Genomic DNA, 27,584 nt, shown 5'->3' with positions numbered 1-27,584 from the left:
TACCAGAAAGTTTTAAAGACCTACCTCTTAAATAATCCCAGACCAAAGAGGAAATCAAAATCAGAACAGCAAAATATTAAAAACAATAACAAAACAAAAACAAAATCTATGATGAAAAGTACTACATATTAGTACTGATAGGATATAGCTAAAGCAGTATTCAGAGGAAAATTCACAGCCTTAAATATTTACATTGATAAGATGGAAATGAAAGCATTGATGGGAAGAATAATAAATGAACCAAAGTTAAGAATGGAATAAATATGAAAGCAGAAACTAATAAATTATAAAACAGAAAACAAAGAACTAGTTAATAAATCTAAGCTGTTTTTTTTTGGAAACTATTTAGCTAACTTAATTGGAGGGGAAATGGGGAATACATAATAGAAATAGTACAAATACTATGCAGCTATTAAAAAAAATGAGATAATTATATTTACTGATATAATCTCTGAGATATACTATTAAATGAAAACAATCCTAGGGAACAGCTATCACTTGTCCTTTAAAAACAGAAAGACCATATAGTCACATGTTCTAGTTTATGCACAGAATATATCAGGGAAACAGAAGAAAATTATGCTATGGGCTTTATCCTGGGGAAGGAACTATGAGACAGGAGACAGGAATGGGAAAGTAATTTACTTTTTAATTTTACAGAGTTTGAATTTTGTAGCATTAGCATGTATCTGTTAAAGTAATGAGTAATCAAAATAAATTTTAATGATTTTGAGTCTTTAAATTTTATTTGTAATTTTGGACACTTTGTTGTTATTGGGAGATAAGGGTTCAGCCCACAGCCTTTTAAAAGAATGATCAGGGAAGCGGACGGACCTGGCCCAGTGGTTAGGGCATCCATCTACCACATGGGAGGTCCACGGTTCAAATCCCCGGCCTCTTTGACTCGTGTGGAGCTGGCGCACGCACAGTGCTGATACACGCAAGGAGTGCTGTGCCACGCAGGGGTATCCCTGTGTAGGGGAGCCCAATGCGCAAGGAGTGCACCCCGTAAGGAGAGCCGCCCAGCGTGAAAGAAAGTGCAGCCTGCCCAGGAATGGTGCCGCACACACGCAGAGCTGATGCAGCAAGATGACGCAACAACAACAAAAAAAGAAACACAGATTCCTGTGCCGCTAACAATGACAAAAGCAGAAAAAGAAGAACACACAGCAAATAGACACAGAGAACAGACAACTGGGGGAGAAGGGAGGGAGGGGAGAGAAAGAAAAAAGATATTAAAAAAGAAAAGATCAAACTTTTACATCAATAATTAGAGATCTTTACCTTTGTAAAATATTCTATATTCTTCAAATCCCTTAAACGTACTATCTCATCAGATCCTTGTAACAGTGTGAGACATTGGACTACAGAGGAGGATCCAGAGGCTCAGCAGCCTTAGGTGACTTTCACAAGGCACTGAGGCTGCTAAGTGCCTCTTCCATTTATTCAAACTGGTCCAGACTCCTTGGATCCAGGATGGTAGGACCTCATAAATTTAGTACAAAAAGGTTGTATTTGGTGATTCCATGAACAAATAAAATAGTACCCCCATTAATGGGAACAAAGGAACTTCTCAAGGAAGGGAATGACAGGCATTTACCCTCTAGATTTATGTATCTAAAAAAGTGTTTTCTTTACTTTTTCATGGATCATCTATAAGCATCAATCAAGAGTGTGAGTCACCAACATTTTCAGGAAAGTAACTACGTGGTCAAGAAAACGTGACCTGGCAGTACCTTTTTGTAGATGTTGAGTTTTCTTTTTAAACAAATGAATTCTAATCTGTTAGAGTGAAAAGCTTGTTGACTTAGACTAATCCCCGTGGTGTTACAGTTCTGAATGATGCATTGATATGTGATGCTTGTACATTTAAAGGGCTGACAATCTGACAGTTTGTTCTCCTAAGAGGCAGAAATAATGTCAAGAAGATAATTCAACCTGGATGAGAATCAGGGTATGTATTTCCTTCTATTTTCCCTAGAGGTGAGCTGAGCTCATGAGTGAGGCAGGATTGAAATCTGAGAGTGATGTTCTGCCACTGTGTGAGCTGAGGCGACCAGCCCATCTTGGATATTACGTGAAACAAGCAGCAGTGTTTTCAAACTTATCGCCAAACACTGTACCCTAGAGGAACACGTCAGCTTCACATCTTCTGCTGTCCACTGACCAGCTGTGTGATCTTAGCGAAACCCTTGACCCAATCTTCTCATCCATAAAGTGGGAAAGAAAAGAACTGCCATGAGAATTAAGAGAAATACCACATGTGAAAACTATGTATACTATATAAAGTAAGTTATAAAGAACTACACAAAATAAGTTATCACTGATATTATTATTAAGTGAAAGATTGCTGGACCAGGCATTGATAAGACTTCTAGTTCTGTGACAATGTTTTTAGTATGTATTGTACACTTCGATTTAAACATTTATTCTAAAAGATTTCTAATTTGGTGCCTGCAAAGTAGGATGCTGCAAACTAAGATGACCCTGGGATACCTTATTTCTTAGGATCTTCATTTGTTAAATAGAATGCAGCTCTAAAATTCTATGGTCTATATCTTATTACTCAAAGTGTTGATAATATAACGATAACATTTTTGAAATGAGGACTGGGACACATAAGTATCATCCCTTTGATGTAAAATGCCTGCGGTCAAAGGACAAAAGGAGTTGTAAGATGACTGGCTATTTTGCGACTAGGAATTTAGATTACACGGGAATCCCAAATGACTGATAAGATCTCATAAAGGAGGTTTGATTGGGAGACACTCTAGTAGATGAAAGTAGTCTATAAATATCAGGCATGGAAAAAATATAGTGCCTCAAGTGCAGCTTTCTTCCTCATTCACGTAAGTATTTATGAATTCAGAGCAGAGACTGTGTCATCTCTAAACCTAGATTTGAACCCCGAGTTGGCCAATTAGTCAGATAGCAATACTACCTTTGGCAATTTCCTTCCCCTCTCAGCCTCTTAAATGGGCGTCATAAAAGGAGAACCTATTTTATAGCACAGTGCATGGCACATAAGTGTCAAAGTCACATAATAAAATAATAACAGTAATTGCTCAACATATAAATCACATATCTCTGCTCAATACTTTGGTTTATATTGTCAGTGATTAGGAGGCGTGTGTAACCTAAGACTACACATACACAGACATTAGCTGAAGAGTTAATAGAAGGATGGAAGCAGGATTCAAAGAAATTTCTTATGAACAGTGGAAGGTACACAGCTCCTCATTTCTCCTAAGGGGGAATGAAACAGTGACAGAAGGGAACCTCGGTTTTATTTTGGATAAATCTTTCATATGAAGATAGATACTAGAACATGGTTTTTGATTCTGTAATGTTTAACAGACATTTAAGATATTACAGAAGTAATTTTGTTCTAATACATTGTTTAAAAAATCTGGGAAATGCAGCAAAGTATAAAGAAGGAAAACCACACCTATAATTATAATGCCTAGAGATAACAAGGGATGTGGATACTGGAGGGAGCCTCTTACCCTATGTCAAGCATCTCACATGGGACCTTCCTTCCCTCCCTCCATCCTTCCATCACTCCGGAATTGTGGCTGTGTAACATTGGCTACCTTCCTTAAAATGAACCCTGGCTACCACCTCTGTAGAATGGGATAGTTTCACATTTCTTCTGTTGCAAAGATATCATTTAATCTGAACCGGATTCATTGAACACCTTCTTCATGCTACATGTAGTGCATAGTACTTTCGCATACATCATCACTGAGAAAATGGTAGATTTTTCTACAACAAATGAATAATCAACATTTTCCCCCCTCAAGTTCTCAAATTTCATGACTGTACCTGTCAGCATTTGCATCTCAAATGTACTAAGTAAGCATCAGTTATAATGAAATGTAATGGGTCTGCAAATTATGAGTATCTGTTCTATATACCTTTTTAACAAATTAATAGTCTGGAGAAGTTATAAATAAGAATATGAACTCATAGAGTCCAAACATGTAAAATGTCCAACCTATCATCTCTCTCTCTCAAGCACGCTTGCTTGCACACGTGCATGCACACATTCTCTGCCCACCCCTGTTTGCTTCTGCCAACTCTTTGCAGACTTGATTTGAATCTGGATGTGTTGTTAAGACCCAGCTGTACAGCTTTGTCTCTGGAGGCTTATAATTGAAAAGGGTACACAGTGCTTGTTACCATACCCATGGTACCAAATTGAGAGGAGTAAACTATTTAATTGTGAATTTAATTACAATTCCTTGTAAGGAGCTCACCTGTTTTGCTGTTTCAGTGAGTGCAGCAGCTTCTGCCTTGCCCAGTTGTTGTACCATCTTGTAAAATAGGCTCTCTTTATTTTGCAGCAAAACATATGGCTCATCATATTCTTTTAGTCTCCCTGAATCCAAAACCTGTTAATCAGCAGGGAAAAAAAACCATTAAAACACGATGTTTTACAGTAACATATTATAACCCAGACAATGTTTCAGATGGGAAAGGAGAGGGAGAACAGAGGGAATCTCTTTGGGTGGTAGGCCTGCATGGTGTTTAAACGGCTTATTTGCCTTACTAAGCAAACAAAGGCTAACCTAGTCTTTTATTATTATAATGCTATAGGAAAGGAAATCAAAATTCTAGACTATTATTATGGGCACTCAGCAGTCCTATGGCATTTTACATTGTCAAGGGCACCTTGGGTAGGTATCACTAGTTAGTGCTGTTTTGTTTTATTGTATGAACATATGTGCAAACTCAAATTTTCCCATTTTAACCACTTCCAAGCGTATAACTCAGTAGTATTAATTACATTCATAATATTGTGCTATCATCACCAACATCCATTAGCCAAACTTTATCACCACAAGAGAAACTTCTACACCCATTAAGAAATATCTCCCCTTTCCCCTTACCACTGGTCCCCTGTTAACCTGTAATCTACTCTCTGTCCCTAAGAATTTGCCTAATTCCAGATATTTCATATACGCAAGAGCATACAATATCTGTCTTTTTGTGTCTGGCTTATTTCATGCAATATGATGTCTTCAGGGTTCATCCACGTTGTTATATGTATCAGTACTTCATTCTTTTTTATGGTTGAATAATATTCCATCGAATGTATCTTTCACACTTTGTTTATCCATTCATGTGTTTATGGACACAGGTTGTTTCCACCTTTTGGCTACTGTGAATATTGCTGATATGAATATTGGTATGCAAATATCTGTTCAAGTCCCTGCTTTCAATTCTTCTAGGTAGATCTAGAAATGGGATTGCCAGGTGACATAGTAATTCTACGTTCAATTTCCTGAGGAACTGCCAAACCGATTTCCACAGTGACTACATGAAGTAGTACTTATAAATTTCAGGCTCTGAACTTTGGGGGCTTTTTATACACACATTTGGAGCTGGGAAATTTTGTGATTTAAGAAAATATCAAACTCAATTCATCTAAAAAAGTAGGGTGATGTTATATACAAACCAGATGGCAATGACCTGATAGCAAATTATAAACTGGATTGATAGAATCTGAGAAATATTCAAACATGCTTCTAAAATTTCTTTAGGGTCCTAAAATATGTCAACTGGTAAGAGGGGACAAACTCTTGCCAGAGGGGTTAGGATGCATCCTAAAGTCGGCTCTGGATATATTATTCTGATAGTGGAAGGCTGGTTAAAAGGGCCCCTGCCTAAGCAGCTTTAGTGTAATTGCTTTGCACAGAAGAAATCTCTAGAAATCCAATTTTCTATTTGGATAAGACTAAAGAAGCAATTAAGAAATTGAGCTCCAAATTTCAGTGATCACAAACACTGAACATGGGGGCAGCCCAATCTGAATTGCTGAGGATCTAAGTATCTGTTTTCCCAATTATCTTTCCTTGCTTCTTTTCCTTTTTCTTTAGCTGCCTGCCTTTTAACCATTTTATTGCTCATTAATCTGTCCACTGGAAATTGAAAGGGAGAGGAAGGGGCTCTTAACTCTGCATTTCTACTTATTAGTGGCTTTGGTTAATGGTTCCAGAGGGAAGAACGAATCTGAAACAATTGGCCCAAATGACGTACCTAGGAGAACAGTTCTAATGTTAAGTGGCACTTAGTTCTCCATTTGGAGTAAATATATCTTAAGAGACTATGCTGAAACTCTAAGCAGGACAGAGGCTGATTTTCCATATTGCCGTATTGCAGTTAATTCTATCCCATCTTATTTAATCAGAAACATTTATTAAATCTCATAAAAGGCATTTTCCTGTTAATCTTTTGTTTACTACTGAGAATCACTGTTAAAGGCAGCTTTCTCAAAAGATTTCAAGAGTAAATGAATCAGTCACATCCATGTAATAATTAAAATGTCCTATAATTTGGCATGCCAATTTAGATGCCCCAAATGTGTAATTTGACTTAAGCATAGCATTACAGAGTATAACCACTTCTCCTGATGTTAAAGAGAAAAAAATGCAATTAAAAAATACAGGTTTCTTTCATGCAAGAGTCTTGGTAAAAACTGAATCAAATTATTTTATAGAATGCTCAAGTTTTGCTCTGCAGAAGCAATAAGTAAACTTTTAAAGCCACCACTTCAAACTTATTGGAAAGTGAATTCTCTGGCTAGAAAGACTTTACCTAATTTTTAATGGAGAGAGATTACTACTAATATTTTGTCCTTGTCTAACTTCCATAAAATTTGAGTAAATAACAAATATTTCCATCATCTCTCATACTATCTGAAACACATGAACACAACTAAGGCCAGTAGTTCTTAGAACTGATCAGAACCTAAAAGGCCAGGACTAGAAAAAAATAATGGCTCTCAAAAAGCAACAGAAAAAAAAGAAAAAAAAGCAACAGGATTATCAGTATAAATAACAAAAAGATCATTTTATTAAAATTTTTGAGCCTTATGAGTATTAGTTAACATTTAATGACTGTGCATTGTGTTTTATAATAGGAGTCTTCAAACTGGGGTTGACAGAACTGTAATAATTTGTTTTAATACTTTTTAATGCATTAGAACTTTTATTTTAATTTCTATAACTCTTAAAATGTAAAATAACATAAATCTCTAACACTCTTCTGATATGAATTAAAATCCAGTATGTTAAAATGAACTGGAGTATTACAGCCCTAAATGGATAAATGCACAAGGTATCAAAGATAGGATGCCCTGGCGTATGAAAGCAATGAACCATGAAGAATATGGCTACCATGAGATCAAGAAAATCATCCCATAACTGAAACAGCGCTTTAATTTGAAAAAATAAAAATTGCTTTGTGTTGAGCATTCACTGTGCCATGTGCTTTACAGCAATTACTGTTAATTCTCAGAGTAGACAATGTAGCTCCCTTCCTCTCTCCCTTCTTTCTCTCCGTCCCCTCTCCCATCCATCCTCCTTTCATCTACCCTTCTCTCCTTGCATCCTTCCATCCATCTAATAAATTTTAAAGTGAGTATCTATTGCCAAAGCACTGTTACAGGAATGGGAGATTCAAAGATGAACAAGAACAGTCTGTCAAGAAGCTCATGGACAGAAATGAGTAACTTGCCCAAGGCTACATCATCAGTAATAATAAAGTTGGGAGTACAACCTGTATTTGTTCCTCTCCATGTGAGGTCCAGAAAAAAACACTGTCAGATTATTATCAAAGTAAAATAAGGCAGATGAGAATTTTAAATACTCAATTTTCTGAGGCACATTTTCATCTGGGTAACATATTAACTTTACATAATTTAAGAAAATATGCCTGTGAACATAAAAACATTTCTGCTGTCCATTTTCCACTGTAATTTTATCATACCCAATGCTCAAACCATTTACTGTGTGCCTGATATGTACTCACAGAAAAAAGAAAATCAATTTTATTAAACTCAGGATTAATAAAGAGCAAGTAACACATGGCCAAAACACATTGGAGGAAATTTAAGTAAACATTCATTCCTGAATGTATTCAGCAAACACTTACTATGTACTATTGCATTCACATCATTACACTAGCTGCTGTGGATGAGGCAAAGACATGTAAGTCCCAGCTCCTGCCTTGAGGGAGCTTATACTCAAAGAAGAGAGAGAAGAAAAATCCACAAGTGATTATAATGCAAAAAAAAAAAAAAAGCAAGAGTTTAGTGGCAGAAGAGACTCTTTCTAGTCAGAGAATCTGAGAAAGAGCTTCTGGAAGGAGAGAGCACCAAACTGATTCCTGAAGAATGGACAGAACTGGACACACAGAGACGGCACAGGGCAATAGTGGTCATTCCAGATGCAGCAAACAACATGAGCTGGGAGGTCTGGAGCTGAGCCTATCAACTCCTTCAGGACAGGATTATCTTACTGAGGTCTCTCTAGGCCCTGCCATTGTACAAGGCAGGTAACAGGCACCCCAGACATATTAATTGAAAGTTTACTACACACTAAATTCAGGCCATAACCGGGTGATTGTCCAATGGTGGTATCACTTGGCAAGGTTACAGGGTGAGTATGAAAGAGGAGCGTGTGAGAGATCAAGGGTGGAAGGAGTGTGGCTGGCATTGGAAAACCGGTCAAGATAGTGTGAGGTGTAGAGATTACAGGGTTGGAGGACCATATGCATCAAGTTGATGGCAAGAACAGTGTGTGTTAAGAGGCTATGGATAGAGGAAGAGAGAGGGAGAGAAAGAGCAGAGCTAAGGAGAAAGGCTTGAGACGTACGTACGTACATTAAGTATCAGAGGAGAGAGAGAAAAGAAGGTGCAGCCAGAGAGAAGGGAGAGTCAGGAGGGGCAGGTGGGCAGGACTGTCACGACAAACACAGGATTCGACAAGAGCTGAGCTGGGATGGAGAAGGAAAAGGCCAGGAATCGAATTTTACAGACTTAAGCCTTTACATTAACTGACTTGATCGAAGATTCTACATACTTTAGAACAAGTAATTTAATGCAACTCTGAATTTTCTTTTCATACAGAAAAATATTCTAAGGATTAATTTTGAAGTTTTAATATCTTTCATATCCTTAAGAAAAAGCCCCTGCAATCTCCCACTATACTCCCACCCTTTCCACGGCCAAGTTAAACTGCAAACTAACCCACACATTAAAGTCTGTGTCACAGCAATTCCTCAGCCCCAGGATCGCTCCAGGAATGCCAAACTGATATCCTGTACTGCTCTCTAGTAGGTTAAAGAAAAATACATTATATTGGATGAGTCAGTCAGTTATATAAGTTCAGTGGAAGATATCATTATCAGACCTACATATCTGCATATATTTCTAGTCGCTGTCCTAGATATAAAAATTAAGTGGACCAGTTGCAAAATAATTTAATCCATTTTAATTGGTGGGGTGCCCTCAGTGACAATGAGGTGGCTGCAGGGAGAGGTGAGGGCAGGAAGCGCCTGATGAAAATTAATGCTCGGAATAGCTTTCAATATGGTGATAAGCCTCAATAAAGCAAGTTCCCACTTTGCCACAAGGGTAGGGACAGAGCATCTGAGTTTCAGAGTTCTGCTTCTGCCTGTCTGCCTGGTACATGCAACATTTATCCAACCCTGGAAGTGGTTTCCTCACTGATAAGTTGGTACCTGTGATCTTCTCACAGTTCTGTAGTGACAAGTTACTTACGGCAAGTTTTACTCAAAACCATTCTCCTGGTCTTGAAGTATCAATGATTCTTCTCTCCACAAAGCTCCTGCTATTGCATATATCCCGCTCTCATAGAATATTTTTTCTTCCAAAGAGTGTACACTCTGTATCTTAACATCAGTCCTCCTCCTCGGTCCCCCTCCCCTCAAAACCCTGCTAATTCTCTTAGGATATTTTTTGAAGGAGCATTTTCTCTTCTGCAGTGCTAGCTTTGACTTTTTTGTGTGTTCTTTTCCAGGTGGGCATGTTACAACAATTTCTAGTTTTTGTGTTCTCTGGCAAAACTTTACTAAAAAAGAGGTTTGAGTTTAGGAAGAAAGGTAAGGATTATAAAACCATAAGATTGCCAATAAGCAGGAAAGATTAATATGAGTTTCTTAGTTCTGGATCGCCATAACTTATTCCTAGGAATTCTTTTAACTGCTGATGGTGAAAACTCGGAATGTAGGTGACAGTATTGTTCGAAGAGCTGCAGATATTCTTATTCATTGCTTCCTCTTGCTACTAGGAAGAAGCCAGGGGTGTTTAAGGAGTGGGGTGAGCAGGGATTAGAGGAAAAAGCTGTGCTACTGGCTGAAAAGAAAACAGGTCACAAGTAACCACTGAAACTTAAAAATGCTATCTTTATGTAGAGATACTGGTGGGTTTTAGAAGAAAGAGGATTTCTAATTTGTCTGTTTTGCTCCACTGTTTTGTGGCAACTGAGCAAACGATTAAAATTAGCTGTCATTATGACTACACCATGTTTAATAAAGTTAAACTTGAGAGAACATCTTTATAAAATAGAATTCTAAGCCTAACCCATTAATGGCATTTAATGAACCAAAACTGGGTAAATCCCTTTGGAGAGCCAGCACATAAACAAAGCTATTAATTAGGTCACAGTTGTTTCCCAACAAGCCTTTTGTTTGATTTACTTACAGTAAACAAAACCATATCCATTCGTCTTTGTGGAGAAGTATTCACCAGTGCAACAAAATGTAATTATTACACTTTAAGCACTTGCAATTACATGACTTTATGATGACAATGCTGTTGCACATGCCCTTCATTAGCATCCTCACTTCCCCAGCCACTCCCGGAGCCTGGCTGGCCGCCTCTGGAGCATAAGGCTTTGCAGCTGATTGACTTGTCTTTATGTCCTTAAAGCTTTCAAAATAACACTGAACAGAAAATCATTTGTTTTCTGGAAAGGAAATAGATCTCTCTAAAGCAAGCAAGAAGAAAATTGTTCAAAACTCAAGTACCTGAAAAAGAACATTATTTAGGGTATTTCTCTGAACATTACTTAGCCAGCTGATTATCAGAAGCTCTAAAATACAAGGTTTAAAATTGGGGCAGATGGAGCACATGAGACAATTCACCATCTCCAAAGTCAGAAAGTATAATGTCTTTTGGGTCCCCTGAGCCAGCAAAAGAAACCAGCCAAGTGGCCAAGTACACATCTTCCAGTGACGTCGCTGGTGACCCTGGGGCCAATGGGCCCTAAATGGAAGACATCCCAGCACTGCAGTGGGGATGGGAGCAGCAGCTCCACGTTAGAATGCAAGGCCCACCACTGAAAACAAAGTCTAATGTTATCTTAAAGGCAACACACTCAATAGAGAACCCCTGCATTTCCCTTCTCTGAATCTATACCCAAATCTTCCCTATTCATTCAGACACTCAGGAGGGATATCTAGAAGCCAGCACTGACTGCTCCCTCCTTCCTTGTATCCCACATTCAATCCAGAGTGCACATGGCTCTACTTTATTTACTCCAGCCCTGCTGCTAGCACCTCAGTCTAAACTACCGACATCCAGTTGAGAAAGAGTGCATGATTTTTAGGAGCACATGGATACTGCATTTGGCTTTAACTATGAAGTGAAGAGGGAGACCAGAGTGGGACAAGGCTAAAGAGGAAGGGAAGGGCCAGATTATAAATTGCCTGTAAACCATGTATAAGGATCTGGACAAGAGCCCTGATCAAGAGAGAAAAATCTGAGGCTCTAGAAATTTACCTGGAGATAATGGAAAGTAGACCATCAAATAAATTGGTACATTTTCATAATGGCAACAAAGCTGAGTGGTTAAGGGAATACTCAGGAACTAGATGATCATGTCTATGGTCAATGCTGATTGATTAGATTTAGAAGTGAACAGCTGATAATTCTGCTAAATTACATCCTTCCTTGCTGGCACCCTAACCAATCATATATTGCAATGTAACAGAATTTCTAAGCATTAGGTAATAAAAAGAAGTTGCTATTATCAAGGTTATAAAAACAAAAAGGAAAATTAAATCTATGTGGTACATTCAGGGGCATCTATTTTATTTTGTGTGAGCCCCAACTGAACTAGAGATCAAGTCATCTTTCTGCTGGTAGATCCAAAGCCACATAAAGTGCTTCAAACAGATAAATTTCATAGCATCATTTATTTAGTGTGGAAGCAGGAATTTTCTTCAACTGTCTGTGAAATACAATATGGAAAAATGGCAATAGAACGACAGGTAAAGTGGAAAAGAAAGATTATTTTTCCAAATAACACTCAAGAATACATACCAGAAAGATAAAATGAAGAGCTAAGGATGTGCTCTAAACAATGCTTGTGGAATCTAGGGAGTCTGCAATCTTGGAACATCACACTGTCATTCACAAAAGTCTCCTAAAATGACCTGCTATGCTCCTCTTCAGAAGACCAGCTTGGAGCTTAAAACAGCCTTTTGGTTGGGAATGCCCCTCTCCTGTTGTTTAACTGCTCCACATCCAGCTCATGGGAGTGACAGGGTTAAAGGTACTGCTTCAATGCTGACAGTCTGGGGTCTTCCCAAATGTCCCCACTGAGGATCCCACCTAACAATTCATGTGAGGCAGGGTGGGAGGTACTGTGCTACAAACTGCCCAAGAAATCAAAAGAGACAGCCCCATTATCATTGTACAAAAAGAAGTTTGGATATTATAGATCATTTATAAACCTGTTTAGTCTGAACTACTAAAAATCACCGTGTAAACTCCATCTGCTGCCTCTCATGCATTATGAGGTCTTCTTTTACCCATTTCCTTCTTTGTCATCAATCAGAGCATCCCTATCAGTGTCTACTGACGACTGTTAGCATCCACAATATGGATGGAAACCGGCCCAAGCCAGAGTTAACCTGAAAATAACTGGCAATTCCAACAAGAGATTCTCCCTTTGAGGATGATTCTGTTACCATTTTATAAAGCCACCTCATAAGATTGATTAAAACTGAGAGAGCAAGAAAAGAAAAGGAAAAAAAAAATAGAGGGAGGAGGAAGGTAGGAGGATGAAAGGAAGAAAAGGAAGAAAGGAATTCATTGTGGAAGTAAGATGCTATTTAGGACCGCCTGCCCTATTTCACATGAACTGACGGATGGGATCATCAGTAGCAACTGGGCAGAAAATACCAGAAGGAAGGTAGAATCAATCAAATCTGGAAGAATGATACTGGTCAGATATCCAGAGATTAAAGCTTAGCGACTCTGAGGTGTACAGACCCTGGATCTGCTGTCTAAGAGATTTACCAATTATTTATCTACAGTCTCTCATCCCCAAATCTATCTATAGTCTGATCTGAGATCTGGGGTGAGGTCTCTGCAAAACACATTTCAGATACTTTTTTGCCAGTTGGCTGTCAGGTCATACTAACAGGGTAATTAGGAAGGTAGGATTTCCAAGAGTTATAATTTATTTTCTGCTCTATAACAGACAAAGAAAAAGGTCTTAGGCTGTAAAAAAAAAAAAAAAGAGTAAATGGTCTTCCTTCCTGTTTTCTGCTTCTCGCAGTGTCACCCAGCGGTGGCACTTAGTTCCAGCCTCCATCTTCCTTTAGCACACCTAGAACCAGCATCATTGAACTCCATCTCCTTGGAAGTCTGAGTATCAACTCTAGGGTCTCTCTTCTGAGTTCCTAGCTTCTGGAGCTCAGTCTTAGGGAATAGTAGCTGCTTCTTAAAATTGTTACCCCAGAGTTTCAGCATTCCAATGCCTATGTAATGAATATCCTATATTCAGTCCTTTCTGTTGAAATAGTTTATGATAATTTTCTGATTTGGCCCTTTGTGAAAATGACTTACTGTGGATCTTCTCATGAAATCCCCTCCAAAAGACATCTTGTGAATGTCCCAACAGCTGAGAAATTCTGCTACCTGACCCAACAATTTCCTGACTGCTTAAGTGATTGGTGAATTTTTTTAGTAAGGAAATCCAAAATGCTGAAACAAATATGACACAGTCAACCTGACTGCAGTATGAAGCTCATCAGTACAAACTGTCATTTAGATCTGAAATATTTTCACAGTTGGCCATCTTAGAGAAATATGGCAATTCAAACAAACTTTTAATATGTGAAGAGATGTCAAGAATATATTATTTAATAGTACTGAATAGGTGGTGGTGAAGGCCTTGATAGCTATTGTCAGAAATGAGAGAAGAAAATAACAGAAAATTAATTTATTGGGGATTTCTATCATGTTTTACCAGGAAGGATAAAGCATTTGTTAGCATAAGTAGCTTGCCACCATGTGTGAATTTCCTGGTTATATTTGGGAAACTCGCATCCGTTATTTCTCACTGATGGATAAGAAGGTAATCAACGTTTTCAAATCAAGGGCACTTGGTTCATACAAATGATTGACAAGAGAGAGATATAACACCAAAAGTGAATTTCAAAAGTTGTCCCCTACATGTTTAAGGTAGAGGAAAAAAAAAAAAAATGGAAGAGACAAAAACACAGCTGAAAACATGAACACAAATAAACTGAAACAGCCGGCTTTCCACAGGTGCTGTTCTTACCATTATCTTGTCGCTGTCGATTATGGTGTTCAACCTGTGGGCAATGGTCAGCACAGTGCACTGGGCAAACTTCTCACGGATTTTTTTTTGTATTAACTCATCAGTTCTGGGATCAAACAAGTTGAATTTAGTTAGTAAAGATGGACAGAGCAGACTTAAGAAGAGTTAAAAGAACATATGATATTTTAACAATGTTTAACACTTAAGACAGCATCTTGTTTAAAAAAAATAAGTGTAAAATGTCTATTTAGACATTTTAATGTTTTCCATAAAACAACAGAAATTATTTTTCCTGCCATATTGCGTGGAACCATCAGGAGCTGAATTCAGCAACTGATCTCCCTTAGGATGCCTACTAATATTATTAACATTGTACATGTGTTGGTATCTTCCTGTTTACAAAAACTAATGTTATTAAGACATATCTTAGGAGCAAAAAGACCACTTAGAAACATTTCTAAGCATCATACAATGCTTCCCGTTTACCACATTTAAAATTATGGTTCAGTGTTACATGGACCTCAGCTGGGTACCTTGGATCCACATTTGCTGTTGCTTCATCAATAATCAATATCCGATTTTTCCTGAGAATAGCCCTGGCAAGGCACACCAACTGTCTCTGTCCAACACTAAAATTTGATCCTGATTCTGCTAATTCAGTATCCATTTTACCAGGAAGATCTTCTATTGTTTCTTTAAGTTGTACCTGTGGATGTAGAAAGAAGAATGATTTTCCTAAGCAAACTGCTACTGAAATAGACATGTCTCAGTCATGAGAGCTTTGAAGTCCTTTCTGCTGGTAGATGTATCTTATGTGTACAGCCGCTTCATTGTGAGAGTTACTCCCAGTTAATGCTAATTGAGAAAGATGGTAGAGTCAACTCAGCACAGAAAGATTCTGACTTAATAGAATAAACTCAATGGGAACCAAGTGTTTCTTTGTCACCACCAGTAAACACAAGTCTGTTCATGCTGGATCACAAGTTAACATCGCCTGTGCCAATTTCCTTATGAAATACAGTATGATAAATAAAATTATTCTCAAAGTAAAATGTAGAAAAAATAAAAAATGTCTGTCTTAATTTTCAGTTGAAAGTAAGTGCAGGAATTTTATAGAGACAAAAAGTAGAGTATCATTTGCATAGGACTGGAATGTAAATGGACACAAGGGAATTTTGGGGGATTATGGAGATGTTACAAAACTGGATTACGGTAATAGTTGCACAACTCTATAAATTTACCCAAGCCATTGAATCAAACTTGTAACGCGTGAATTTTCTGGTATGTAAATTACACCTCAATAAAGTTGATTAAAAAAAATCTTAGTGCTCCCCATCACCTAAACTCCCTTCTCACCAGATGACATCCACTAAGAATGCTTTCCAGGGAGTCAAGGAAGACTCTTGAAAATGAAGCAATTTTTTCTAATACAATCTTTATAGAAAAGTTAAAGAGGATCTTTTATGGTTGAATCAAATTTTACAAAGTATACTCTGCATAGGAACTAGTTCACTAAAGGGAAAATTAAAAAATAAAATTATAACTCTAAAGATGTCTTACTGGCATTTCACTATTTTTTAAGGTTTTAATCAATTTGAAAAGTTAAAGAAATACAATATAAACAATGGTAAACTTGATTTTATATATTCATAAACCTATAAAGTCATTTTGGGATGGTCCTTTCTGAAGTTTAATCCCACAGTGCTGGACTAGTCAAATGCATTTACATCACTCTCAAAAATGCTTTGCAAAGAATGAAAAATTAGGAAAAATAAGGCGCAACGTTTTATTGTTCCCAGGCTATAAGGATAAATAGTATTTATATTAATCTACCATTATAAAATTTATAGTTATAAATTGAAAAAAAATCTCTTCACCACCCAAGATGGTGGTGGCTCAGTTCAATGGATATTTGTTTTGGAAAAATATAGCACAAGAGTCAAACTCAGCAATAAACCTCATATTAAAAAATCAACAGGTTGATGAATGATGACAATAAGCAGGTATGTTGCAATTACAATATCAAATAACAAGAACCTAAAAGGGTACACAGGCAACATTTTCTTAACATTTATCCTAAATAACAAAGCACTTCTATGAATGTGATGTCGAGTTGTGCTCATGACCAAGAAACAGGTATTCTGAGTTAGTATTAAATGTGGATTAGTCTTTAGTGTTAAAATGAAAGGTAGGAAGTTATACAGAATCTGAAGTGTAAGCTTTGGATCATGCTGCAAGACCCTGGACTGAGAAATATAAAAAGAAGATCTCAGCTTAGTTAGGCCCTCTCCGTTATAAGGTCAAAAGCTTACTATTATTCTTTTATGAAAGATATTCAGGTCTACAGCCCAGATGATGGGACTAATTAAAAGTGTGAGAAGCTACTAAATTTTATTTTAATTTTTGGCTATTACAGATGAAATAAGCATAATTAGAGCCAAGTTTTAAGGTAGATTTTGATAGGACTATCTCCCACTTAACATATTCTTATTTCTTCATGTCCACGGAACAATTTCTAGAGCAATTTTACTGTCTGAGAGTCTATGAAGAAAAATCTCAAGCTCTAAAACAAATAGGAAAATAATTTACCAGTAATTCCTGTTCTTTTAAGGTGTGTCACAAGTTTACTATTAAATTTATGCTGTGAGTTCAACAGCAATGGATCATCTAATCTCTCTTTACATTTGATGGTTAACTGTTCTCCCTCCTCTTCTCTCCTAGAATTTCACTGTGGAAAGACTCACAAACTTAAATGAAATCCTAAGTCAATCACTTTTCAAGTAGAAGGTGGTATAGCAATAGGCCCAATTTAGGACAATAAAATCCCTACAGTTGCTGGAAAGCAAGAAGGATGTGTAAAAAATGTGCTGACATGCCTCCAAAAAAACAAGAATTACTGGTATGCGCTGTCTCTCAATGTGGTAGCTCCAAGTCGATGCTCATCTGTAAACTAAAGCACCATCCCTGGAAGGATGACAATGACACACTGACTCAAAACAGCAACAGTGCTAAAGAATTGATTGCTATGATTCCTACTAATTATTTTTTTTTAAAAAGGAATAAGCCCCACTTTTCTGAAATAAAGAGATATATCAAATGCTCAATACATATTTATTAAGTGCTTACTAAAAGCAAAACACTGAATTAGGTCCTATGAGGGATTAGAAGTCTAAGTTATGGTTTCTGCCATCAAACAGCTTGGAATTAATTTGCAGAAGTAGGACAAATACACAAAATAATTAATGTTAAAATATACAAATTAACAGCACCTTACCAGTCAAAATCCTTTCCATGTATGGATGAGGAAATTCAAAGAACTAGTCCAAAGGGAACCAGTACACAAATAACAGAAAATCCTCTAGAAATGAACATGGTATAAAAGCTAAGCAAAAGCTCCAGGGTTCTGCTACCTGCATTCACTTTGCAGCATTAAAAATGACATGCTGCCAATCAAATCATCATGATTATATTCTAACAGTATAATTTACATTTAAACACACTTTCTCATAAAACTGCAAAGCATTTCATACTTACGATCTCATTTACCTTTTAGGTCGTCACGAAAAACTATTATTGTCCCCACTGAATAGATGTTCCCTAAGAACAGAGGAGTAAAATGAACTGCAGGGTAACCCAGTCACTAGTAAAATGTGTACCCACAAATGACTCCTAGGTTAGTACTGTGCTGGGGACAAGCAAGATAATGTATCTAGTTACGTTGAATTCTAGGAAGAAAGTGAAAATGAAAATGAGGCATTTTATTGCTAGCTTTCATTGTCATCACAAGCACAGCTGAAATGCGTCCATGAAATCCATGTTGGTGAACGTAGTTACAGCAGTAAGCTCCCCTTAATTACCTGTAATGTTATAAATGTACATATGCATACCAATGCTAACAAATTAAAGATAATGACAAGTTACCTCTTTTAAGGCATTCCACAGTTCCTCATCTGTGTGTTCATTAAAGGGATCCAGGTTTTTCCTCATTGTTCCAGTGAATAAGACAGGTTCCTAAATGCCCCAAATAATTAATGTTATTATTGTAGTTATTTTCATTTTTTCCCAATGGTAACTTCCCAAATAAAATTAAAACACAAAAAAAACAAAATTCACTATAATCATTCATTGTAAGATTGTAAATGCTTATTTACAATTTCTCCATTAATTTCCCATTGTACAAGGCCTGCTTCAAAATATCTTCCCAGACCACTGAACACTAAACAAAAGAAACTACTGAAGAAGAAAAAGGTTTGATTTTTTAAAATGCCTTCTTGGGACTATTGCTTAAACAGGAAAAACAAGGATATAAGTATTTGAGAAACTTTGCTTTAAGAGAGCTATAGAAATTGTCAATCTTGGGGTGATGCTGGAAAATACCAATAGCATGATTAGTTGAAGGTTGTGCCTCAAAGCTTGTGCTTCAAAGTTAAATATTTTCATAATGTTTGCACTGAATGATAAATTAGGAATTTTTCCCCCTTAGTGAAACAGCGTTCTGGGATTGGGAATCTCTGTATGCATGCAAATGGGATATTGAGTTCTTGGTCCAAAGTGTTTGGATATGAACTCATGGGGCCAGTGGCATCTCTCTTCATGAAGAAATTGCCTCTGATTTTCCCATCAGTTAATGCCCACATTATCTTGTCTGTGTAGCAGAGTTACATGCATCACAGAACCTCATTATTAACCACAAGGGCAGGATAACATGAAGTTCATTGGGAAGAGTATCCTAATAAAATTATTTTAGTGTAAATAGTTCTTCCTATTCATCTGCTTCAGAAGGAGCTCACGATTAAAATATTCTTGAAATATATGCCTCCTGGGCTCCAGGATTGAATCTTGTAAATTGAGCTTATCTAATGCCCTATAAAAGTTTTCTTCTAGAAACTTCTAGACTAGAGTCATCTGGGAGACACCAGTAAGCCAGGCCATCTAAGGATATGGACAGCAGAAAAGAGTCCAATTACTTTCAGTGAAGGTAGCAGGACAGTGGAATGCACGAATGTGAGTATGAGAAGATAGGACTTTACAGTATGGTATCCAAGAATTACTCAAATGAATCATAAGCCTTGAAACTTGCTTTGCCTTGGAGGGAGACTGTTCGTCCTCACTTCTCAAAAGACTGAGAAGAAAGATTAAGAAGGTAAACTTCTCTTTTCTCCAGCCATGAAGAATGACCATGAAGCCTTCTGTATCTTTCTCTATTGTCTAAGTTTTAAGACCCATGAGGAAGCAACGGATGTAGAAAGCAGATGGCATGCCACCAAAAAGTTTCCCTATGCAAAATTCAAAAATTAAAAAGACATTTTGTATTTGCACAAAGTTGATTAAGTGGCTGAGATGCCCTGAAAGCACTGAAAATCAGTGGTCACATGATGTTTCGAAATAATTACTCAATTGAACTCAAAAGTCCTGAGAACTGAATTTAAAGTCAAAGACTAAAATAAACCAACAGTTATCTAAGCAACGGTTGAGAGTTCATTGTCAGGGGACTAATCATCACTCCACTTAGCTCAGGTTTCCTTTTTTAACTTTTATCTTTTCTTTGTAATTATCAACTCTAAGATTCCAACAAGCCAGGTGATTTCTCCTCCTATACCAGCTTTGCAGAAACAATGTGGCCAGGTGAGGACTGGCTGGTACCCATCATTCCTTACTAATAATTGATGTTCCTCCCACCCCCACACAAAATCTCCCACCTTTGAACAGTGTTCCACCCACAGGCTACAACAGAGACCCTCTGAGGTTTGACTGGTTTTTGAGGAGAGGAGGAGGCCAAAAGAAGGCAATTAAGGACTCAGCTTTTAGCTTATTTGGAGAAGTGAGGGGTGGTCTCTTTGCCTTTATTAATGACAGGGCTATTTCCTTGTGCAACACAGTTTCTATTACCTGAATTTTTCAAATCACACTCAATAACTGGCCTAGAGTTTGATTAAGGATCCATCTGGATTTTCAAAATATATTTAATAGAGAGGTATTAGCTTAGCTGATCAAAAGATTGTTTTGCTTTTTAAAGATGGAACTACCTTCTTTGTCAAGTGATGGAAGGGTTCACAGTAACAGGAGATTTGGTGACAGTGGTTTTGGTGGTTCAAAAAAAAAAGAACATGCACAGAAATACGCATTTCAAGTCCAGGCACCTATATCATAATCAGGGCCTTCTATGTCACCTCCCTCTCAACATCTACTCTGTAGGAATGGTCTTGAAACGGATGAACATTTCCAAGGATTGGGGGACTAATATGCTATTCTTTGCAAAATGATGGGTAGCATACTACTGAGCCCCTGAAAAACATCTGCAGCTGTTCTATCTTTTGTTTTAAACATTGACACAAATACTCGGTATGCCTGAAGGCGGTGTAGCTAATTATCACCAAATTACTCTTGATTTTCATAAAAAGACAAATTTTAAGTATTTATCATCACAATAAGGTACACACTTAATATAAAGAAAATATTAGGCAAATACTATGTCTCTTAAGTAGTATTAGATGGAAGAAAATAGTTTAGCAAATAAAAATATTTTTCTTTGTTATGACATGCCAAATATATATTCCATAATAAGTTTTCAATCAAAACTTGAATAAGGAGAATGATTTAATAAAATATTAACTGACTGAAGCTATATTTTTCTTTAGAACCAGCAGGCAATTTGTTAACAATGTCTGTTTTAATATGTCAATGTATATTTTATAAATGGTGTTCATTTTGGTTTCTATTCATTTCACTTTCATCCACTTGCCAAATAAGAAGCTATTATATTATCTTCAAGTGGTAATAAAAGTGCACACGGTAGACACATACTGCAAAACCAGATAAAGGGTCAAATTAATTATTATTTCTGATAGATATTATTAAAGTATCCCCCTCCTTGCAATGAAGTTAATAAAACTAATCTTATAAATAAATAAGTGTTATAAAAATGTTCGCAGGCAGAACATTTCAGTGTAGGGATTTATGGTTGGACATACAACCTCCATGTAAATATATACAAAATTTATTAGACTGAGTATATTTTTTTCTGACAGTACACAATTAAACCTCATTTAATAAGAGTTTTATTTTAGCCTCCACAGTTATCTGGCACAATACAGTTAGGAAAACAAATGCCCTTGTTCAGTGCAATATTTTTAAATGGAGCATTAGTATCAAACCTGTTTTTCATCATGGTTTAAGGTTTATACACTTAAAATAATTCTTTGTGCTTTATTCAGGAGTATTTTTTTCCTTTCCAATATAACATAAATTTGTAATAGAGGAGTACTCCCAAAACAGCCACTTTGAATCAAAGCATTTAATGCATTAAAAATTGATAATCCCTCAAAACAAATGCAAGACTGTAAACTACAGTCTTACCTAGACCTTTTATATATTCTACTAGAAGTCCTGCTTCTCATTATCTCAAAAAGAAACCCTGCCCACAACCTTCAGACACTTAAAATAATCTAGGACCAAGATAAAAACCGTACCGGTGGTTACAGGCTAGCAAGATGAAGCAAAAACACTACTTTACCCTAATCTTTTGGGGTTCCAAATCAGAAAACTTCCCTCACCGAAAGCTAAACTCAAGAGGAGCTACCATGGCTGTTCCCTGATGTAGTAAGAGCTGCATTTACATTTTCAAATCCTGAAGGCCTTTATTAAACACAGTTCATCTCCCTATTAAAAAATGAGGGAATCACCTGAAGTCACTTTAAATCTTGGTTTCCTTTTTTTGCCCCTATTAATCCTGTAGGCTCTGAATGAACCGATCATCATCCATTTTCAGAAGAAAAGAACATTGTTCGCCCACAAAGCAAAAAGAATTTAAGTCCATGTAAAGTCCTCTTTAGATACAAAAAAGGTCACCAGCTCCAGGGAACAGTTCCATGGGCTTTAATGAAGACTTCAGTGTAGACAAACAAAGGATAGGCTATATTAGGCTAGAATCCAATTGCAGCTCTTTACTAGTAACAGCATACCCACCTCTTTCTCTTTGAGTTTTGTTCTCAAAAAGAAGAAAAGAAAAGAAAACCAGGTGATAAAAAAAAAGTCTTAAAGAAGCACTGTTCTGGTTAACTTTTTCATCCTACTGAAGAAGCGTCAGAACAGAAATACAAAAAGAGCTGAGTGGATAGTTTAAAAAAAAACCACCTAGTTTTTTTTGGCTTTGATACCAAAAACAAGCAAAAAACCCCTACTAAATATAAGAAATGAATCTGTTCAATCATGATAGGGATTATAGCTGTTGATCTGTGCCAACCCTTAGGGTGCTGCCATAAATACTGAATTTGCATGGAATTACTCTTCAGTTGAAAACATTTTCTTTGTGCCAAGAGGATAGAGGCTCTACTTGTAGAGAATCCATCCAAAAAAGTTTTGAAACCCATCTTTCCAGATCCTTCAGATAAGCAAGCTAGTCCTGGAACATCATCTCACCTTGGTGTTCTCTTGGTGGGGGTGGGGGTGCATTTAACCACTTTAGGTGACGAGCATAAAGGAAGTGTCAATGCCGGATCCCTGTTCTGTTTAAGGTGAATTATCAGTTCCTGAAATTATTTACAAAGTGTTTTTGCTTTTTGCTTGTTCCTAAAATTTTGTGTGCAAATCGAGAACTCTATTCTTAAGACACCAGAGTGTTTGTTAAAGCTGCACTCACTCCCTGACTGCACAGGCCACCACTCCTTGTCCTTTTCCTAATCAGTCGTTGATGCTATTACTTTGCACCTGATTCTAAATGGCTCTTGGCGGGGGTCAAGTGTGACAGAGAACCTTGAACCTTGAACTGTAAGCTAAGGGGATGAGTCGGGAACAGAAGAGACCATGTCAGCTCTCTCAGTCTCAGGATCAAAGCAAGCAAGAGGCCAGGGAAGATGCAGGCCTGGTTCACCTTCAAGAAACAGCACCCTGTTTCCATTTGTCCAACTTCCTGGGTTTGCTAAACCAGGACAGTGTAGACACAAGCAACACTGCTTCCCATTCACATTAGGGACGAAGGGAAGGACACTTTCTGTGCTACAGACAAGTCCTGTGGAACTTCAAGTAACAAACCAACAGACTTTCCTCCACCTCTGCAGCCACTCAGATCTTGTAAAGATAAAGGGATCTTAGCTGTGGCAAGGTAAAATTTGCAGTATATTCTACTGAAACTTATTAGCCCATGACATTTAATCGGAACGTCACCGTTCCGAAAGTGACTTTGATTAATTGCTAAGACTTGGGTATTTGGGGGGAAAAACATAAATAATTCAGTCTTTCAAAATAAAAAAACTGACCAAATGGGAAGTGGCCTTGGCCCAATAGATAGAGCGCTGCCTACCACATGGGAGGTCCACGGTTCAAACCCCGGGCCTTCTTGACCCATGTGGAGCTGGCCCATGTGCAGTGCTGATGCATGCAAGGAGTGCCTGCCACACAGGGGTGTCCCCTGTGTAGGGGAGCCCCATGCGCAAGGAGTGCATCCCGTACAGAGAGCCGCCCAGCGCAAAAGAAAGTGTAGCCTGCCCAAGAATGGTGCCGCACACATGGAGAGATGAAGCAACAAGATGACGCAACAAAAAGAGACACAGATTCCTGGTGCCGTTGATAAGGACAGAAGCGGTCACAAAAGAACACACAATGAACAGACACAGAGAGCAGACAACTGGGGGGAGGGGAGAGAAACAAAAAAATAAATCTTTAAAGGAAAAAAAAACCTGACCAAATGAGGGATATTGCAGTAAAGGAAATATCTATCCCTTTGCCCAATATTTATTCTTTTTCTGTTACAGTTTTTGGGAATCCTTTCTGAGTGGATGGAGAGAAAAACAATGGGTAAAATATCTGATGGGACAACATTCAGTTCATCTAATACTTATTAAAAATACATATATATATATAGAGAGAGAGAGAGAGAGAGAGCACGAGCGAGCGCAAAAGAGAGTCAGACCGTGGTGGGTTCTGATTCTACTACTTATTAGCTGTTTGCCTCAGAGCAAGTTATTAATCTCCCCAAGCCTCAGTTTCCTTACTGGAAAATGGGGTCACACTACCCACCTTGCAGGACAGCGGAGGGTAACACAAAGGAGGCTCCTTGCATAATGCTAACAAGCAAGAGGAGCCCAGCCACGCAGATGAGGACAGCAAAGCCATGTTTTTCAAACTGCAGGTGTAACCAATGGGTCATGAAATCAATTTTGTGCATTGTGACCATCATTTTTTTTCTTTTATATGAACTAGAATAGAATGAATATAATAGAAGAAATCAAAGTGAATGGCACAGAGTAAGAGTTAATATTGTTTTGTGAAAATTTTTTATTCTTTTTTTTGTGTGTGCATGTGTGCGTGGAGTCAAGATGCAAAGCTGAGCTCTTACTGTGGGTGACAGTCAACATGGTTTTACAATCTCCAACAGAGTGGTTAAGAGCGCAGGATCTAAAGTCCGGAATCTCCCTAAATTAAATCTGAATCCTGGCTTTGCCACTTAAGTGAGATCAGCGCTCTATGTCTCAGTTTTTAAATCTGTCAAATGAGGATAACAATAGAATTGTTGTATTAAGTGAGAGACAGTAGGCAAAGAGGCTAAACATATTAATGTTTTACAACTGCTAGGAATCACATTAATTCTTGTGTAGCTTGTCAGGATCTGCATTAAGCCCTAGTCAGTGGGCTTTGTGGAATTCTGCAAAGTATCAGAGAGGTACAGAACAGTGGGAGGGAAACCTAGTGATGGGAGAAGAGCCAGAAAACAAAAAATGAGAAGTGATAGTTTCACCTCTTTTTCTTTGTGTGGAGAAAATTTGATAGTTTCTCTGTTAGGCTTTTCCCTAGAACAATTTTGTCCATTTCCCCCTTTCATATTTAAATTTAGATAAATAATTTGGTTTCTGTTACAAACAATCAATGTAAAAATAGTCACCAAGGGTCATAAACACACAAAGATAAATTAAAGAGCAGAGTCCTTCCAGAATGTGTTATCATTTTTACTTAAGTATAACTAACACCCTAAAAGTCAGTTCCCCAACCCTTAGTAATAACAGTTACAATTTACTGAGCCTTCCTAAGAACCAGGCATTGGGCCACATTTTCTTCATACAATTAAATCTTCACAACACATCCTAATGCTAGTTCTGGTTTAAAGATGAGAAAATTGAAGCTTGGGGGCTAAATGTCTTTGTCCAGGTCAAACACTCAGATGTGGCAGAGTCAGAATTAAAACTTGCAGTCATGCTGACACTAAGTCCATGCTCTTCAAGAATCTATGCTGTGCTCTATGCTTCCTGGACAATTTTCCTGGGACCCTTTGCATGTCGTCCAGGCTCTGCAGACTTTGTGTCTTTTATCAACCAACACTGTGTCTTGGTGAGAGGCACATAAGTTAAAAAATAAAGGTTCTGTGTTTACAATCGTTGGCGATCAAGATAGACAGGGATACAAAGCTTAGCATTGTTTTGTAAGCACCCTCTCTGGAGGATATACATAGAGCATGCTTCTAAGTAGGGTGGAAACTTATGGAACAGAACCAAAACCTGGTGATGTCAAGATATATATTCAGGCTTTGCTCAGATGTGCTTCCAAAACATTACCAGCAGAGCCAAGACTCGTCTAACGTTATTTCTTTATTTAGAGTTCTTTTATGTACATCAGCACACAAACACTTCTTATCCAGGAGCATTAAAAATAATGCGGGACACATTTCTAGAACCTTTCATCCAAGGATATGAAAGCACAGGGCCATTACCTTTGCTGAGTAAATCTCATTAGCCCCATTTCAGAGAGTACAACTAAAATGTGAAACTTGGGAATTTAAATTCATATTTCTACTGTAATCATTTATTCACACTTCCAAAAGCCAGAGGCAATCTTTAAATACAGGGATTGTATGAGCTGAAAATTCTACCTATTTTCCTGACAAGGATATCTTGTTTTCAAAATTACTTAAAGTAACTCCAATTATCTTATAGGTTAATGTTAGGTAGCAGAGCTGTACTTTGTCATAGGATAAAAGTCCATATTCTCCTTCCCTTGGGGTGTCATGTTCTATATACTTCCTAATAAACAGGCATTTAAGAGCTCTTCATATTCATAGTCCACACAAGTACAAACGCCTGGCTCTTTTTGTCTTTTCTCTTCCCTGTGTTTCTCAAATCAAGTGTGTGTTTGTTCCTTAGCTAATCTTTTGATGGACAGATCATTCTGAGTTTTAAAAATGTGGAAATTTAAAAATAATACTAAACAGCAAATTTGGAGTTGGAATATTATGAGAGAGCAGAGAGCAGCAGGATGGAAGATGAAAGACAACCAGTGCTTGCCCAGAGGCTGTGAGGCCCTGTGGCTGCCGGCTCCAGGCTGAGAGGGGCAGGGTCTCTCTGCCCATGGCTCAGTACCTGGGGAATAGTAACCACTCCTGAATTTACCTCCAATGAATGAACCACAAGGAGTGACAGGCACTTGATGTGCATATAACCATGTGCATATTACCAACTCTCTAGACCACCACCTGAATGTCCTACTTCTGTTAAAAAGCAGAACAAAAGAAAAGAGAATTGAGCCCAGGAAAAGATTCCTGACTCAACTCTCTACCATCACAGTAACAGCTTATCGGGTCTGCGTGTAGTGCACCCGTGCGCTCTGAGAGCCTGCATAACCCTCCGGGAGTCGGTCCTGCTATTTATCTGCTGTGTGAGGAGGAGGCACAGGAATGCCTTGCCCTGTGCTCTTACGCACTATTCTGTACTGCCTCCTGGTTAAAATCAATTTCTAAGGGCTAGATTCTAAAAGTCTCCTCAAAGCAGCTATAAGCTCTGTGATTCTGACAGCCCCACAGTTTAAAGAAAGACCTCCACGAAGATAATCACCTTTGAAAAGGAAGCTTTATTTCCTAAAGGAAAATTCCATCAGTTCACTAAAAATCCATGTTTCCTTACAGAAACCTCTCTCGTGCTAAACAAATAAATTTGTCACTTTATTCTCAGAATATATGTGGTTATCGGTAGATTAAACTATGTCACCTGGGGAAGTCTGAGTCCAGCTATCTAAATTATTATTAAATTATATGGACACACACACACACAATGAAAACAAGTGAACAAAATAAAATATCTGATAAAAAAAATACCTGTTGAAAATAAAATATACTCTATTGGGGGGTAGGGGTCAACACTTTAATTAAAAAAATACAATAAAAATCAAAGCAATTAAGTTTGGATGTCATATAAAAGAAACATGTGAGGACTCTCTGAC

General features: G+C 37.6%; 1 protein-coding gene across 2 annotated transcripts in view; it reads right to left on the bottom strand.

The window, feature by feature from the left end:
- The window catches only part of ABCC4 (ATP binding cassette subfamily C member 4 (PEL blood group)), a 292,359-nt gene that overhangs the window by 9,013 nt on the left and 255,762 nt on the right, over window positions 1-27,584 (bottom strand). For both annotated transcript variants that reach the window (XM_058276501.1, XM_058276502.1), the window contains 4 exons: window positions 18,306-18,395; window positions 14,918-15,090; window positions 14,385-14,490; window positions 4,260-4,394 (listed from right to left, as the gene is read on the bottom strand). In XM_058276501.1, the coding sequence (XP_058132484.1) occupies window positions 4,260-4,394; window positions 14,385-14,490; window positions 14,918-15,090; window positions 18,306-18,395 (504 nt within the window). The remainder of the gene's footprint in view (window positions 1-4,259; window positions 4,395-14,384; window positions 14,491-14,917; window positions 15,091-18,305; window positions 18,396-27,584) is intronic.

Source organism: Dasypus novemcinctus, chromosome 15, assembly GCF_030445035.2.
Source record: "Dasypus novemcinctus isolate mDasNov1 chromosome 15, mDasNov1.1.hap2, whole genome shotgun sequence".
NCBI classification, from domain to species: Eukaryota; Metazoa; Chordata; class Mammalia; order Cingulata; family Dasypodidae; genus Dasypus; species Dasypus novemcinctus.
Note: the sequence above shows the minus strand (reverse complement) of the source record. Positions and strands in the feature narration are given on the sequence as shown.